The 17,105-nt window shown below is 35.1% G+C and overlaps 1 protein-coding gene across 1 annotated transcript in view; it reads left to right on the forward strand.

Annotated features, from left to right (window-relative positions):
* LOC111058729 (segmentation protein even-skipped) overlaps positions 1-14,354 on the forward strand; it is a 67,276-nt gene extending 52,922 nt beyond the window's left edge. Inside the window, exon 4 of the mRNA XM_039441339.1 lies at positions 10,027-14,354. Within this exon, the coding sequence (XP_039297273.1) occupies positions 10,027-10,246 (220 nt within the window). The 3' untranslated portion in view covers positions 10,247-14,354. The remainder of the gene's footprint in view (positions 1-10,026) is intronic.
* The last annotated feature ends 2,751 nt before the right edge of the window (positions 14,355-17,105 follow it).

The raw sequence follows: 17,105 nt of genomic DNA on the forward strand, positions 1-17,105 counted from the left end.
CACTTCTTGTGCTATATAGGTGATCCACCTCATATACCTGCCTACTGCGATCACCTGATAACAAAAAGGAAGAAGACAGAACCTTAAAAACAAAAATATACCGCAGTGGTAGACATTTGTAAAATTGGAAGATTGGGAACGAGTGTTCTGTTCTCCTAACACCTTTCATCACTCGGATTATTGATTTTTGTAAGGTGACTAAAGGCTTCAAATTGGTTTTATATGTAGAGCCCTAACAAGTTTTACTAAAGTTAATTTTAGAGTCAACCAAAGCAAAATACAATTCCCTCAAGACTGCCTGAGGAAGCATTTTTCTAAGAAAATTAAATTTGCGCAGGAGGATAAAAAGATATGTTCTCAGATTTTTAATATGATTAGACCAAGTCAGCCTATCATCAAGCACAACACCAAGATATTTTATGGAGTCGGACTGTATTACAATGTCGCAAAAACAGTTTCTTCTCTTATCACAAGCACCATTATGAAATTTCAATTGTAATTGTAACTGCCAGGCGTTAGACATGGAGAAAAGCAAATATTTAGTTTTTGATACATTGAGAGCGAGCCTGTTGAAATTGAACCACACAAGAAATCTATTTAAATCTTCCTGAATCTTAATATAAGGAATTTCACTATCTTGGCTACAATATGAGAAAGCTGTATCATCAGCAAATGAAACGGAGGATCCATTGAAGTTGCCCTGAAAAAGGTCATTTATGAAAATTAAAAATAGCACAGGACCCAAAACTGAGCCCTGTGGCACTCCATATACAACATTCAGGATTTCACTCTTAGCATTCCCAATCACTACATACTGTGATCGACCACTCAAATATGAGGCAAACCAATTGTGCGCCACACCTCTTATGCCCGCTCTGTACAATTTCTCAAGTAATACAGAGTGGTTCACTGTATCGAACGCTTTCTTTATGTCGAGAAGAATACCAGCAACACAGGGTGTAGTTTTAGAGTTAAGACTAACATATATATAGTAGCCATAAAGCTTTCAAAGCTTTCAAGAGCCATCTCAGTGCTAAAGCCCTCTCGGAAGCCAAACTGGCGACTGTAGGAAAAATTGTTCACTTTCATTAAATATACTTTTTCACTCCACTAGAACTACACCAACTTGAAGGGCTTTGTTCTCTTCAACCTCCTAGTGAGTTCAGTGTTCTCTAGTAGTTGGATGACTTCGGTGTTGTCGTGTTGATGAAAACATGACTCATGATGGGCTGCCAATCGTCTTATCTCACAGGTCACATAGGGGGTGTGCAGATCTCGGTGCAAATCGCTGTTCCTTATGTACCAGGGCGCATTCACCATGTTCCGCATTACTTTGTTTTGGAATGTTTGAATCTGACTGATGTTAGAAGTTCTAGAGCAGCCCCAAAGCTGAATTCCATACGTCCAGACAGGTTTTAGAATTTTTTTTTGTAAATCAATAACTTGTTGTCCAATGAGAGTTGTGATTGACGGCCCAACAGCCAATAGATTTTACTGTATTTGAGTCCTAGCTTGCTCCTTTTCATCTTGATATGCTCTCTCCATTTAAACTTGGCGTCAAGAGTCATTCCAAGGTATTTTGCTGTGTTGCTGTGTGGTACTACATTCCCATTCAGATTTATTCGAATCGGTTCATTGATAATCTTGTTTGTGAAGTTGATATGAATAGACTTCATCTCATTCAATCGAATTCTCCATTTTTTGGTCCAGTCACTGAATCTGTTGCTAGCATTCTGTAGTTTTGTGGCTGCTTCTTGTACTGTTTCCCCTTCTGCCAGTATTGCAGTATCATCAGGAAAAGTAGCAATTATCACTGCATCCAATTCAGGAAGATCGCTTGTGTACAGCACATGAAGAACTGGTCCAAGAACACTACCCTGTGGAACTCCTGCCCTTATTTCCTTCAATTCGGAGATGTCATCACCTTGTTTTACTCTGAATAATCTGTTGTTGATGTATGATTTCAAAAGTTTTACAAGTTGAGTGGGGAGAATTTTATGAAGTTTAATGATCAGAGTGCTTCATGCCACACTTTGTCAAATGCCTGTGCCACATCAAGGAAGATTGCTGAACATATCGATTCTTCCTCTAATGACTTCTCTATTACATTGGTGATTCTAAGTACTTGGTCCAGGGTTGAGTGCTTCTGCCTGAAACCAAATTGATAGGCTGGTATCAGATTCCTGCTACTTATGATGGGAGTCAATCTCTTCATTACATTGGTTACATTTCTCAAAAAGCTTCGAAATTACAGGTAGAAGAGATATTGGGCGGTATGATTTTGCTTCTTGAGGACATTTCCCAGGCTTTTGCAACATAATGACTTCTGCCACCTTCCAAATTGTAGGAAAATGCTGTAATCGGAGAGATACATTGAATAAGTATGTTAGCATGACAATACCTTTCCTTGGAAGTTTCTTCAAGATTTCACTTGTAATCAGATCAAACCCAGGTGCTTTCTTGGTATTCAGATTATATTTTATTTCTTCTTGAACCTCATTTATAGAAACTGGATCAATCTCTGTATCTAAATATGAAGGAGTGAGACAATTTTCTTGAACAACGAACTCAATCTGTATAATGGTTCAAATTAATCATTTGTGTTGAGAATCTAATGGATTTATGAATAATTTGATTGCTCTTGCCGTGTTGCTGGGGAAATTCTATATCTATCACCCACATTGTCTCTGTCATAAAAAAATTCAGAAATGGAAAAATCAAAACATTAGAATGAATGACTGAGACAATATGTTGCTACAACCAATTTGACAGTGATCATTCATTGAAGATGATTCTTAATGAATGATTAATCTTACAATCATGGTTCTATCCCAATCTTTTATTATGAATTAGAATGGAATTAGATACAGGTTAGAAATTTGTATCTCATTATGTAGGCTAATATTGTCATAATACAACGTATTGTAGTGTTTTGCTTGAAGCATCCTTAGGATACTGTATTGAATTTGAATTTCGCTCCTTCAGTCGGGGAACGTAATGTCGGCTGCTAGTGAGAGCAAAATGGCACCACTCGTGATGATGTCACGGACGTTCACTTTGTTACGTTCAATCTGTGGGTGCCCAAACATATTCTGTTCGCTGGGCGCAATTTGCAGATTCCCGTAAAATTGAACTCACTAAAAAAAAACTATTGGTTTTTTAGTTGTTTTACTATAAACTATTTAGTTGTTCGAAATCTTATCTTGAGAAAGGAACGAGCCCTAAAAGAAAGCTCTCAATTCGAACACATTAGAATAGAAGAAGATCTAACCAGAGAGGTTCGAGAAACAATAAAACTGCTGTTTCTACATCTTATAAGGCTGAAAAAATAAGGAAGAATGTTAGTAATGATAGACAATAGTTTGAAAGTTGACAGTCAACTTCTATCTCTGGAAGAGCTTGATAATGGAGAAGAAACCAGTTAAAAGAGATGCAGGAGTGAAGAGACATCCCCAAGGAACCTGGAAGATAACAACAACCGATAAAAAAGGAAAAGAGAGCAGCAAGACAAAATAGTTTGGATATATTTGTAACAAAATGACTGCAAAAAGTCTACTGGAACAGACCATCTCAGTGTACAGCGAGAGAAACTAAGTGAAACTGTAGAGGAAGACAGAGAGAATAGGGGAGCTACAAGAAGAGAGGATTAGAGAGAAGTCATAGCATCCATGGATAGAAAACAGGTTCGAATTTTCAGAAAAATTTAAACGGCAAGAAGTATACTCGGACTTCGACTGCAACAGAGAATGGATACAAGAGTTAGAAACACGGACATTTTGAAAATGATTAATGTGAAGTGTCTGCAGCGAGGAGCTCATCTTATCAATTGGAGATCGGCTGGTCACGTGGCAAGGATGGAAGCTGACAGTTGGGGGAAGACACAGGAATGGATACCACGGGACAGGACCAGAGGAAGGACACGCATCCAGCACTCCGGTGAACGGATTAATTTTCCCAACATGAGATTTGTGGCAGACTGAAACTAGAGACGAGGGAATATGTGCAAAAAATACTGACAGACTGAGAAAAATTGAAAAATGTTAAATTAATGTGAAATTTTATTCGTTGCCAACCACATAAAAAACGGAAAAAGGTTAGTAAGTGTAAGTGAACATAAGACAGGCTTTTGTTATTTTAAGAAAGTGAATATATATTATTATTATTATTATTATTTTATTCATCACATGACAAGTGAGTGTTTATTGCAGTCAAAGTCGGCCTTTGGCAAGACTTTGGTGCATTACTAAACTGAAATGTTCAAATATGATCTCACAATGGATGCTGTGCTGAGAACAACTGCTTTTTCCATGGCATCATATTTTGCACTTTTTGATATTCCCATCTGACAAAGATTTGCTGACACTTTTCTAGTTACAACTCCAACCGTGGAGATAAAGACAGGAACAATTGTGATTGTTTGTGGGTGGAGAGACCAAAACTTACCACAACTCAAAGAATGGTAGAATCATTTAGGCAAAACTTTCGGGAGATGTGAGGCTTTCGACCCTGCAAATTTTCGGAGGGACAAAAAGAAAAAACCCAAGAGACCAGAGATGGTTGAAACTCCAGCCACAAATGTGGGTCAAGAGGCTGAGTCAAGGGTAGCCAGGTGCCCTAGAGGAAACTTGGCGACCCCTTCCTCAGTGGAAGGACCTTTAAAGAAGGCCAGGAGTGGAACTCACGTAGGTCACCAGGTACAATCAGTCTGAAGAGACTGCCAAGCATATAACACTGGATTGCGACAAGGAACCAGGTGATGAATGAGATGTTAGCATAGGGAAAACCTCCTGGTTTTTGTAAAGGACACAGGTATTGGTTTGCCTAACTAACATACTACTTGGGAACACAATAAGCTTCGGTTGACGTGTGGGGGTCTTTGAACCTTTGAACCGCGGACCCTTCAAAAAAATTAATAATTTTGGTGAAATATTTCTATAGAAGCATATGAATTCACCTGAATCTGCAGATTGAGAGGTTGGATTATCGCGACTAATGTAGCTCGTAAATTCATTTTGAACAATCTAGTGCTATGTGGTGCTATTCAGTGGAAGGTGTTGGTGGTTGTTAGTCGTTGAACCCAATGAACGCTCGTTCAAAGCCTTTTTAAAGACAGATTCCATTGTAAGCATTCTATACCAGAGAAGAAACCTTAAAATTAGGGGTTCCATGAGCTCCGTGAATATGAATGCTATTCGATCTATATATCATATTCTTGGAGTATCAGCTTTACTGGAATGACGTGATACTATTATGCCAAGTACACTACAATCCAGCTAGCTTACGGAACCTAAAACATCATCACAATAATGAGATATTACTTAATAATATTATTTCAATTTATTAAAACACACAAAACAAAAATACAAAGAATTACGAAACAAATAAAACACAATAAAATGTTACAAATATAAAAAACCATGGGCTTTGTGGTTGGGTGTGTTGGAGAAGAGAAAAAAAGAGAGGAAGATACCTAGCCAACTATGGTTTTCCATGTAATAGGCAGGCAAAGAAAAGAAGAGAAGTAATGAGGAAAAAAGGGAAGGGAGAAATGGGGGGAAGGAAGAAACCAGAGGAATAGGTACTCAAAATAATGGTAAGCGAGTCCACTGAAAAATGAAAAAAACTAAAGAAAAAACAATGCTGGAGCAGAAATCTCGAGTCATATATCTAAATGAAATAAGAAATTACTGTGTGTCCAGTTTTTTGTATCCAGTTTAATTTTTCCGCTGATCCATGAGAAAGTGATTTGGAATGAGGTTTATTATTTTAGTACCTATGTAAATTAACTGCCTCCTTATACATTCAATATTAGTGTTATAGGTTACATATTTGTTAGCAGTGGCCCTTACATAAAATAATTAAGTGTAGAGTTTATTGTGAGAGGAAAATCGAATCTATATTTTATTAAGTACTCAATTACGGTTTTTATGTATAATTGACGTATAGTCATGACCTCAAAATCACTAAAAACCATATCCGTTGGATAGAGCCTGGGTTTGCTTAATATAGTTTTAATTATCAGTTTTTGTGCTACAAATAATTCAGCAATATGACAGTTGAAACACCCCCCCCCCCCCCAACAACTATGCCATACTGCAGAATTGACTTGACTAGAGCATGATACATCATTTTTAGGTGGTTCTTATTAAGAATTCGGTTACTTGGTAAAATTTAAAAGATGAATACCGGTAGTTACACTAGATTGATCATTTATGGTTAGGGATTGGGTTCTATTACTCAGATAGCTTTTGAACAATTTAAGCGAGACTCCTCTGAAACCATAGGACTCCAGTTTATTGAACAAAGTATTATGAGGTATTGTATCAAAAGCTTTGGGTATATCCAGGAAGACCGCAATAGTATTCTTATTGGAGTTTATTTTATCAGATAAAATATTGATGAATTTTATTAGAGACAGAGACTAGAGATAGAGGCTATAATCTCTCCATTCTATGGGAAACTGTCTCATTCCAACTGTAAGCCTGTTGGCGGAAATGCTAGTGTGAATTCAATGGGACGCTCGCAATGAAGGACTTGAATATATTTTATCAAAATGTCAGAGGTCTAAGAACAAAGTCAATGGCATTTCTTACTTCAGTTGTTAGTAATGATTTCGATATTGTAGCTGTAACTGAATCCTGGTTAGGCGATCAACATAATAGCTCAAGCTTCTTTCCACCCGATTACAATGTGTTCAGAGCTGATAGGCAATATGATACTACAGGACAGACTAGAGGTGGAGGCTCACTGCTTGCTGTTAAAAGATTCCTACCTGCAACGAGGCGATTGGACCTTGAACTCTTACCTGAAGTCGTCTGGATTGAAATCAAACTTCCTGGGCATCATCTTCTGATTGCTTGTCACTATGTCTCTTCCACTTCTGATTTGTCATCCTTGAGCAGATATTTTGAAAAACTGAGTGGAAAATTGGTTGGTGACTCACTGGACCTGATTATATTGGGTGACTTCAATGCTGATGCTGTTCATTGGATGGATTACTCTCTTGTTCCCAATGCTCATTACCAAGCACTACGAAGAGCCGAAGTAGTATTACAGTTTCTGGAAGAGAACTGCTTGGATCAATTTAATAGGGGCTCAAATGATGACTGTGTACTTGATTTGGTGGTCAGTAACCTGAAGAACATTGTTGTATCTCACTCAGTATCACCATTTGTTACCCCGGATGTTTATCATCCACCTTTTGCTGTAAATGTTCAGAACATTGCTGCAAACACACCAACTACTCCAAAAGCAGTATACTGCTTCAGGGAAGGAGATTATTACAAACTGTATGAGGAGGTGAGAGATACTGATTGGCACAACATTTTGGACTATAATGATCCCAACGGAGCTGCAGCAACACTTACTGATGTCTTAAAGAAAGCCATGAATAACTGCATTCCAAAAAGGACACCTAAACGGTCAGCTTATCCCAGTTGGTTCTCAGGATGATAAAAGCCAAAAAAAAGCACACATGATATACAAAAAGAGTTTGCTTGACAGATATTACTCAAAGTATTCTACTCTCCGCTCTCAGGTGAAAGGTCAATTACTTCAAGACAAATCTATTATGACTCAAAAGACAGAGACATATCTGCAAACCCAGCCGAAATGCTCTTGGAAATATGTAAGGGACAACAGGACAGAGGCTAATAATTGTCCATCCACTATATCAGTTGATGAGGTGACAGTGACTGAACCACACAAAATTTGTGAGCACTTTGGCAATTACTTTTCCTCCTTAAATCAGAAAAAGATCTCAACATCTGCTTATTGCACTCCAGTCAATGATAATCCCAGCTCATCATCTTTTGGATTACCTAATGTGAATGAGGAGGAAGTTCTTAAGGAAATTTATGCCCTGAAAAACTCTTCTCCAGGATCTGATGGAATTCCAATATTTATTATAAAAGGTTTGAGTTATCTAATCTCTCCAGTACTGACATCGATTGTCAAAAGCAGTTTCCTAATGGGAATATTTCCAAGTGTCTGGAAACACTCTGTTGTTGTACCTATCCCTAAAAAGACCAGATCCAACAGTATCGAAGATTTCAGACCAATCTCTATTCTGAACCCTTTTTCAAAAATAATTTAGAGAGTTGTCTACAGGCATATTTTCAACAATGTAAAGACTACCATCACTGACTCTCAACATGGGTTCATGCCACAAAAATCTACCACCACTAATTTGGCAAATTCCTTATCATATGTTGGACCATATGTGGAGAATCAAGAGCAAGTAGATGTGGTATACTTGGATCTGGAGAAGGCCTTCGACAAGATGCCCCATTCTGTACTGATCAGAAAGCTTTATGATATTGGGTTCAATCAGGATCTCATTTGCTGGATCACGTCATATCTTGAATATAGAACATTTTCTGTACGATTCAGAGGAGCCACTTCCAGAAGCTTCACAACATCGTCTGGGGTTCCTCAGGGCTCCAATCTTGGTCCACTGCTCTTCAGTATTTTTATGAATGACATTGTAGGAGTTCTGGACTGTGAGGTTCTGATGTATGCTGATGACCTTAAAATCTTCAAAAAAATCAAGTCAAGAGAGGACTCCTTATCTTTGCAAGACAACATTGACCGGGCTTTGGATTGGTCTAGGAGGAATTTTATGCCTATCAATGTGGGAAAGACATTCATCATGACCTTCTCCAGGAAGACTAACACTCTTGGGTTTTGTTACAAAATTGCAAACACAAATATTCAGCGTGTCAAAAGTATGAAGGATCTTGGTGTTACCTTTGATAGTAAACTTCTATTCACTGTGCATGTTGATAATATTGTGGCAAGGGCAAGAAGACAACTTGGAGTTATGAGATGGATTGGAAGAGATTTCAGGGATCCCTGCACAATGAAGACCCTCTATTGTTCACTTGTTCGATGTCATCTGGAGTATGCTTCTATTATTTGGAACAGAGACAGACTATGTTCATCTAATAAAATTGAATCTGTTCAGAGAAGATTTGTGCATCTTGTATTAAAACGACTCATGCCAGATATGGAGGAACTCTCTTACAGACAATTCTGCGAGACCGTGGAATTTGAATCTCTGGAAAGGAGAAGAACCAAATTTGATGCAATGTTCTTATATAAATGTGTTCATGGGCAAGTGAATATTGGTAATCGAAGAGTTGGAGTTGTTGTTCCTCCACGAAATTTGAGACACTATCATCAATTTCACGCTTTCCTAAGAAGCTGTACCTCCCCTCTGGAGAGATGTATTGAAGTTGGCAATAAATTGTCTTATCAAATTGACTTCTTTGAAGCACCCAACATTTTTAAGAGGAAAATCCGATCAATGTGAAACATACTCGAGTGATACGAGTTCTAAATGTTTTTTTTGTTTTTTTTTTTTTGACAGCTGCAATATACCAAGGCCATGTACCGTTCTACTGCACGAAAATGCCTAAGCATACTTACTAGTCACTTGGCGGCATGTGGTGGAACGGGTTGGCTATAAGGGGTGATGTAGAGGCCAACTATTATTATTATTATTATTATTATTATTATTATTAGTATTATTATTATTATTATTATAAACAGAAAACACTAATAATTCTAAGAAGGTACTTTACTAGAGAGATTTGAATCACGTATAATATTGTATAGTATTCAAGCTGGAAATATCAAAGATACAGGTCTAGCTTAATTTGAAATATTCAGAGCAAGTTTACACAATTAGTTGATGCTGATCAACAAAGAAAGACGATAGAACATAGACACCTTGAATCAAAACCACGCCTCACATTGATCATATCAATGAATATGAATATTAATATCATAAACATTTATTAACTTTTTACTAACTCAATAACGCATTTTCCTATAAAATTTGGAGCCTACTCTACTCCGTTTAACCTACATAGTATGTCATTGTTATTAGGCCTATTGTATATTTATAATTGTTTTGTATTAGTTTCAGGAAAGAATGATTATTTTCTCCACCTCATGAATTCTAACTACTGCTGAAATGTTGATGTGCAAGCCTAATTACTATCTACTTTGTGTTTGGTGTAGATATCCGTACCCGGTGGCTCAACAACGTCCGGAGTCGGCTACATTCTGCTTGCCGGACACGGACAACTGCGACGGTCACGGTCACGGACACGGGGACGGCACGTCCAGCTGCCGGTGCGGCATTGTTAACTGCGTGGCATCCGTACCCCCCTCGTCAACGCCACCACCCCCAGCACCCCCCAAAAAACTGTTCCAGCCCTTCATGACCGATAAGATCTAGAACCCCAAGCAACAACACACCAAGTTACCACCGACTATAATTCACAACTAATTAGTGCCATAGGTGTCGTGCGAATAGCGTCAAAAGGATCTGGCAAAAGTCTGCCTGAATCTACTTACCTGATAATTGCGTGGCGGTTTCAGGTTGAAACCTTTTCCTGATCCTTTGTAAAAATGTGTGCGCGATTCGCACGACACCTCTACGATGAGTTAGTGCCAGATTGGAGTGAAAAGAGACAGAAACGGACTGCAACTCGACTGTTCGCCATCTACTATTATGACGATGTATGCACTGGAAACCTACGAGTCAGTGTAGTTGAAGTAGGATACATTTCAATAATATGTTCGTTACAACATCAAATCATAAAGCTGCAATTATTATTTATTGCTTACACGTACAAACATTTAGAAATAACCTGTAAAATGGGGATCTTGGGATCTTATAGTTTTCAACACAAACAACGTTCCTATTTACAAGCAATGGCAATAATAATTGTTTGATTGCTTTTAATTTCAAGTTGTCGCTGTCGTCTTAATTTTGTTTGAAGAACATTTTAATTTTAATTTTTCTTATTGTGTAATATACATGTTCTGTTCTGTGATGTTGGGTCCGAAGTTGGTAATAATTGAGAATAATAAATCTATTGGATGGCTGAGTGCGCTATGTCCTAACTCAGCCCTACTTTGCGAAAAATATATACGATAATTACAAAATTTTACAATTATTTGACTAAAACAGCTTTGATAAAGTGAATCAAGTTTCAAATCATCCATTTTATCTAGGCTGGAGAATGCTCCGACTAGTGACATAACATGAGACTATATATAGTAGAGGATTTACATTAGTCGAGGACAAAAAGGATTAAATGCATATCTATAAATGAATTATAAAGCAAGAGCAATTAATAATAGGATATACACACACTAGGACAACAAAGAATGGCGAGTTCATAACTGTTTTCAACTGTTTTCGTTTGTCTAGAGTACAGACTACTAACGTCCATGAGACCTGTTCAAGATTGCAAAACCAGATCTTCAGAACTTGGAAAGATTGATACAAAGAAAATTAATGCGATGTTGAAATTGAAAATGAGTATACATTTTTGATGTAGTATTCGCGGATTGATGGTATTTGAATGTAACTGATGAAATGAAACGTTGCAATATTTAAACGTTTTCAAAAATGATTAAATATTTGAATCGTCCCAACTATTTTTAGAATTACCTGAATATATCTTGAAGGCTAAGCATCACGTACCATATTACCTTATCCAAATTCGCACTAATAATACGCAATGGTTCTAGAAAGCTCAATTCATGAAATTAATAACTTAATCGATCAATACTAGTGTATATTGAGAATACGTGTATTATGATGATCTGTTGTTGTAACAAACATTATTTTTGTTGTTGATAGAAAAAACATTCACGAATATCATAGAATCCAGTGAGTACAGAATGAAACTCTTATAATGTAACATTCTATACTCACTGATAGAATCTCGGGAATATTTGAGTTTTTTTTAGAGTAAAACAGTAAAATGTCAATATAGTTTCCAAGAATTTACTAATAATAAGGAATGTTTGAATGACCACTATCCATTAGTAAACAAGATGAGTATTGAAAAGTGATACTGTGGATGGAGTTTTGATGAATAATATTTTAACTATATCCATAGTTTTATGGAGAATGCGATTTTCAACGATTCCATTTGGTAATCAAACATAATATTGACTAAGTAGACTTTTATACCTATATAGGTAGAGAAGGTCAATTTCACTCTAATCTCTCTTAAATTTCACAACGAGAATAATATTCCATCACAGTATACAGTGATGATGATAGAATAATAGTTGATGAAAGAGATCCAATAAGCTGTGTAAAACCATACAAAATTAATTATTCGTGATTACGTGCATCATAACAGTATGAAAAGATGGAAAGGAATGAGATTTATTCACAGTTTATTAATTATTCTCATGAGAATCATAATTATTGATTAAACAAAATTTAAACTTATGATATTTCATCGATCATCGATTTTCCTTAAGGTATTCGCAGTTGAAGAATGCAAAGCGAAGCCTCCATGCTATTTGGTAGCAAATAAAATGAAATCTCGTTTATTCATTTATAACAGAAACAAGGAAGACCACAGGCATTATGCCCAGAACAGTCTTCACAAAAATAATTTACAATCATGCTAAGCAAGTTCAATCGTCAAGTATGAAAGTCCACGCTATTGTTATTATAATGTAGGATTGGGAGAACAGTTGGACAATATTATTATGTGATTTATGTGATTCAATTCATCAATATAAACTAAAGTGCAAGAGGTAAGATGAAGAGTTATTTGTGAAAATTCATCATTAAACAATTAAAAGAAAGAAGAGTAATTATTAAAAGTTTGGAGGAAAACTCTTTCTTGAATTAAGTAAGCATTGATGCCAATTTTTGATTACGATTTATTTATGAATTACTTCAAGAAGAAGTTACATTATCAGGAAAAATTTCAAGATTGTAGATTCCTTGCAATTTATAAGACAAGTAAACAGCACAATAAATTGATTTTATCTCGAGTTGAACTGAGTTTATTATTAGATTGGAAAACTCATTCAACCTAATATTCATAGTTATAGACTTATAATGTATTTATTGATCACATCAATTTTCTTAGTACCTAGATTATCTATGAAATAATCATTATCAATATTTTTGTACAATAATAGTAGTAGTATATTGTTTTGCGGAACGTAGCTTCCCAGCTTTAAGAACTACACAAGTAGCCCGATAACCCGTGAAATATGGTAAATTAATTTTTTTTTGGATTTTTAAATTAGTTTTTATCTATTGGAACTGAAAAATATATATTGGGTACAATATTAGAATAATTGGTATTCTCAACATTTTCCAAGATTATATTTTCCAATAATCGATTCTACTCAGAAACATTATAACAGTTCAATCAGCAATAAATCTGATGCGAGGATGGTTTCAATGAATTTGTCACGTTTCAAATAATATCAGTTTGAACATTTCAATGAAGACATTGAGCATATTGTATTTCATATTGTTATTCTGTTAATTATCATGTTCCATTTGTTCAACGATCCAAAGATTTTCGTGTGTTACGATTATGAAAAAATATCCCTAAGAAGACAACAGAAGAGGAGAAAAGACTATTTTATTATGTTGTAAGATTGTTAGAGAAGGGACTTCTACAGTACAAAACATCTATTCAATTTGCTTAAATATATCGTTATTGTTTTGTCTTGTTATTAGTTATAGATATTCTGTTACTAGTCGACTTTATTATGATTAATAAGATTCCAAAGACAAAAATAATCATGGACTTGAGAACGATTTTTGTATTTTTTCATCACGGAAATATGCATCGACAAGATTGCAAATCAATGCAAGTCAAGATTGAATTAATGAGGTACGATTCTAAAGAGTCAACAATACAATTGGCTACTTGTATTTTTCTATTAGGGAGATTCTCATAATTTGTAACTAATTATCCTATTTTTTCTAGTCATGGATTTTGTAAACTTCTTGATATAATTATGCAATGAGAATAGCGTAGACTATTGGTTCTCGAACTAATCCAACTTGTTTATTTTGTATGATTTTGACAAAAGTTGATTCAATTTTCATATAGGACCAACAGTTAGTTGTTGACCGATATGGAAATTGTATTTGTCTATGGGGCGTAGCATAATCTACCAGAAAAGAGAGTTCCAAATCAACACTGTAGATGCTTGAACTGATAATTTCCATATTTATTTGCTGTTATGTACCTTACAATATAATAAGTTCTTTATTGTGTAATTTGTACTTCTATTTACGTTTTTGAATAATCTAAATTTTTTATTTAAGATTTTTTATTATTAAAATAATGAATTTGATGACTTAAAGTACATTCCTGATAATAAAAAAATGAGTTGACCAGTTTCCCCAAATTTTCACTAATTTTGTTCATTTTTCTTCTTAATAGCAGTTGGCTGCTTAACGTTTTGAAGCTGTAAAGAATACAACTCTCATCCTTCTCCTCATTGCTGATACTGTTGATTGTTTTATACATGTGTAAAAATAAAGTCGTCTTCATTAATTTCTCGTGTTTACTTTGTTGATGTCTGTATTATCACATGTACATATTCCCAAAATAAAGTCTGGCCAAAATTTCAAACAACAATGTCACTTTATTACTAACTAGCAGGTAACCCGTGCTCCGCAAGGGTCTATTTTAAAACTTTACAAACTGAAAACTTGACGTAATAAAATATTGGAAAATTTAAAATAGTCCTATAACCATCCTCGGTTAATAAAGAGTCTTCATGCAAAATTTCAAGTCATTCAGTCCATTAGTTCAGACGTGATGATGCGTCAAACATAATATTTTCCTATCCCGTTACGTGTATAAGCCAGCTCTTACCATTATAATAGTATAGATGGATGATGGATCTTTGAATGAGAATAACTTTTGAACGAGTGGTTGTATGGTATTGAAGTTTGTATGGTTTGAGTTTTTAAAGTTTGTAAAAAACTTTGAGTTTTATTTTAGTTTTTGAAGTTTGTATGGTTTGTATGTTTTTATGAGCTTTGTATGGTTTTACCGAATTTTATGGTTTTGTATGTGTATGTATGGTTTTCACCATTCATTTTCTCTTGAAATTCTGTATCGAAATCATGTATTATATGACTACCTTCCAATTTAAAAAAATGAAGTTGAATTTAAAATGGCGGTTCCAAGATGGCTGACAAAAATTTTGATGGGACAGATATTATATTTATATATATTATATCAGTTATTTTTATTCGAATAGGATCTCAATCATACCTTTCATCTAATCTCCCTTTTAAAAGAAATGTTCAGCTGTTTCTATACAACAACTGGAAGCATGACAAATTGAAAACTTGATGTAATGAAATCTTCAAGAATTGAAAATAGGCCTATAACAATCCTCGGTTAATTAAGAATCTATATGCAAAATTTCAAGTAGTTCAGACGTGATGATGTGTCAAACATAATTGTCCTATTCCGTACGTGTATAAGCCATTTCTTTCCTTTATTATTAATATAGATACGGTAACTGAAGTAATAACATAACATAATACTTTAAAAACTCTTAGTATCATATAGATTTTTCTTCAATTCATCAATTTTAGTATCGATTAGATCCTCCTCAATTTGAATCAGGCAGCCTTTTGCTTCCCCAATTCCAAACAAATTACCGACAAATTCGTTTCACTCCTAATTTGTGTCTAATAGTAGGCCGACATTATAACTGAAGAATATCAATTATTACTAATATTATTATGATCTATTCATGCATTTCTTATGAACTCCAATGACACAACATGAAACCCATGTCCATTTCATTTGTACTGGTTGCAAAGTTTTACATAGAATAATTAATTGATGAAATCTATGATCAATCTTAATGAAAACAACTTCCTTCTTGTACTAACGTTATAACTTCCTTATTTATAAACAATCACATTTTACAACAATGTAAGCTATTCTGTATAAAATGTCATGTCCCTTGAATGGAATTTAAACATTAATTCTAAAAAATCAAGAAAGAAAATTGAAATTTGGGCTTCGAGGTGCACGATTTTGATATTTTTAGAATCTATGTGCAAAATTTGGAAATCTAGATCATTCCCGTTTTTCCGGTATGCAATCCACAAGTTAACATGTTTTGAAGCGAACAAACACAACCCTACTCTCTTTTATTATATAGATAATAAGGTAATAGAACAAATCAGGTTACTATTGACAATAAACAGTCACAGTCACATGAAAGTTATATTGAAAGGTTGAGTTTCACAAACCAGAAGCCCAACTTAAATAATTATAAATCTTCAGAATATGTACGTCAGAATAGACTCTCGCTGAGGATGCCTAAGGCTTCCTTTCGTTGGATGCGTTTACGCTCATTCAGTTGTTTGTAAATCTACTGGTAAAAATATATCAACTTTTTAAAACCAAAAATTGAATTATACTCACCCCTTTAATAACGTACGTCATTCATTATCACTGTTTATTAATAGTAATATTGGAACTGTTTCTGTTGGTTCTATTCTCGGTATTCTCTTTTACTCGGTTACTCTTTTTTCTTCGAGTTTCCAAACTCTTTCAACTATTACTTTCATGAATCTAGTCTTGAAAAAATTGAAAAAGGGTCATGTCCCCTTTCTAATTTTCATCACAATTTTGACTAGTTAATTGATGAATTTATAGTACGTAAAAGCATCCACTGTGAGCGCGGCCTTGAAAATATGAATTAGTCAATATACTGCCCAAAAATATTCTGGAACTATATCAATACTTGTCTATCACCCCAATAGTACTATCACGATTGCACGATTGATGAACACTGCAAAAGATTAGCTCTTCTGTGTCAAAAATCTATTATTTTACAGGGTATTGCAAAAGAGGATATAACACTTAGTAGTTTATATTATTAGTTTTTTCCATGTTGCACGTTCATCTTTATTGAATCTTACCGCGATTTAATGTCTTCATCTTCCAATCAATCAATTATCGAGTCGGTCGACAAGGCGGTGCTGTCATTGTCATTTAACAGCGGCTAGATTTATTAATAGACGTGTATGCGAGCGGCACTTGGTGCAAGCTCAATTCATTTACACTAACATCGTGCTCAATATTTAGCTCAATAGTTGGCGACATTCGAATGACTGCTTGGCTCAATTGTGTGGTCATTTCTTGAATATGATTCTTCAATGTATGTAAGTGATATAAACTGTGCTGTAACCTATATCATATGGCCAGGGAGTCCCTAATTAAGTTATCATAGAATATAGGAGACCTCGATAACATGCATATCTTAGTGCA

This window comes from Nilaparvata lugens, chromosome X (assembly GCF_014356525.2).
Source record: "Nilaparvata lugens isolate BPH chromosome X, ASM1435652v1, whole genome shotgun sequence".
In the NCBI taxonomy this organism is placed as follows: Eukaryota; Metazoa; Arthropoda; class Insecta; order Hemiptera; family Delphacidae; genus Nilaparvata; species Nilaparvata lugens.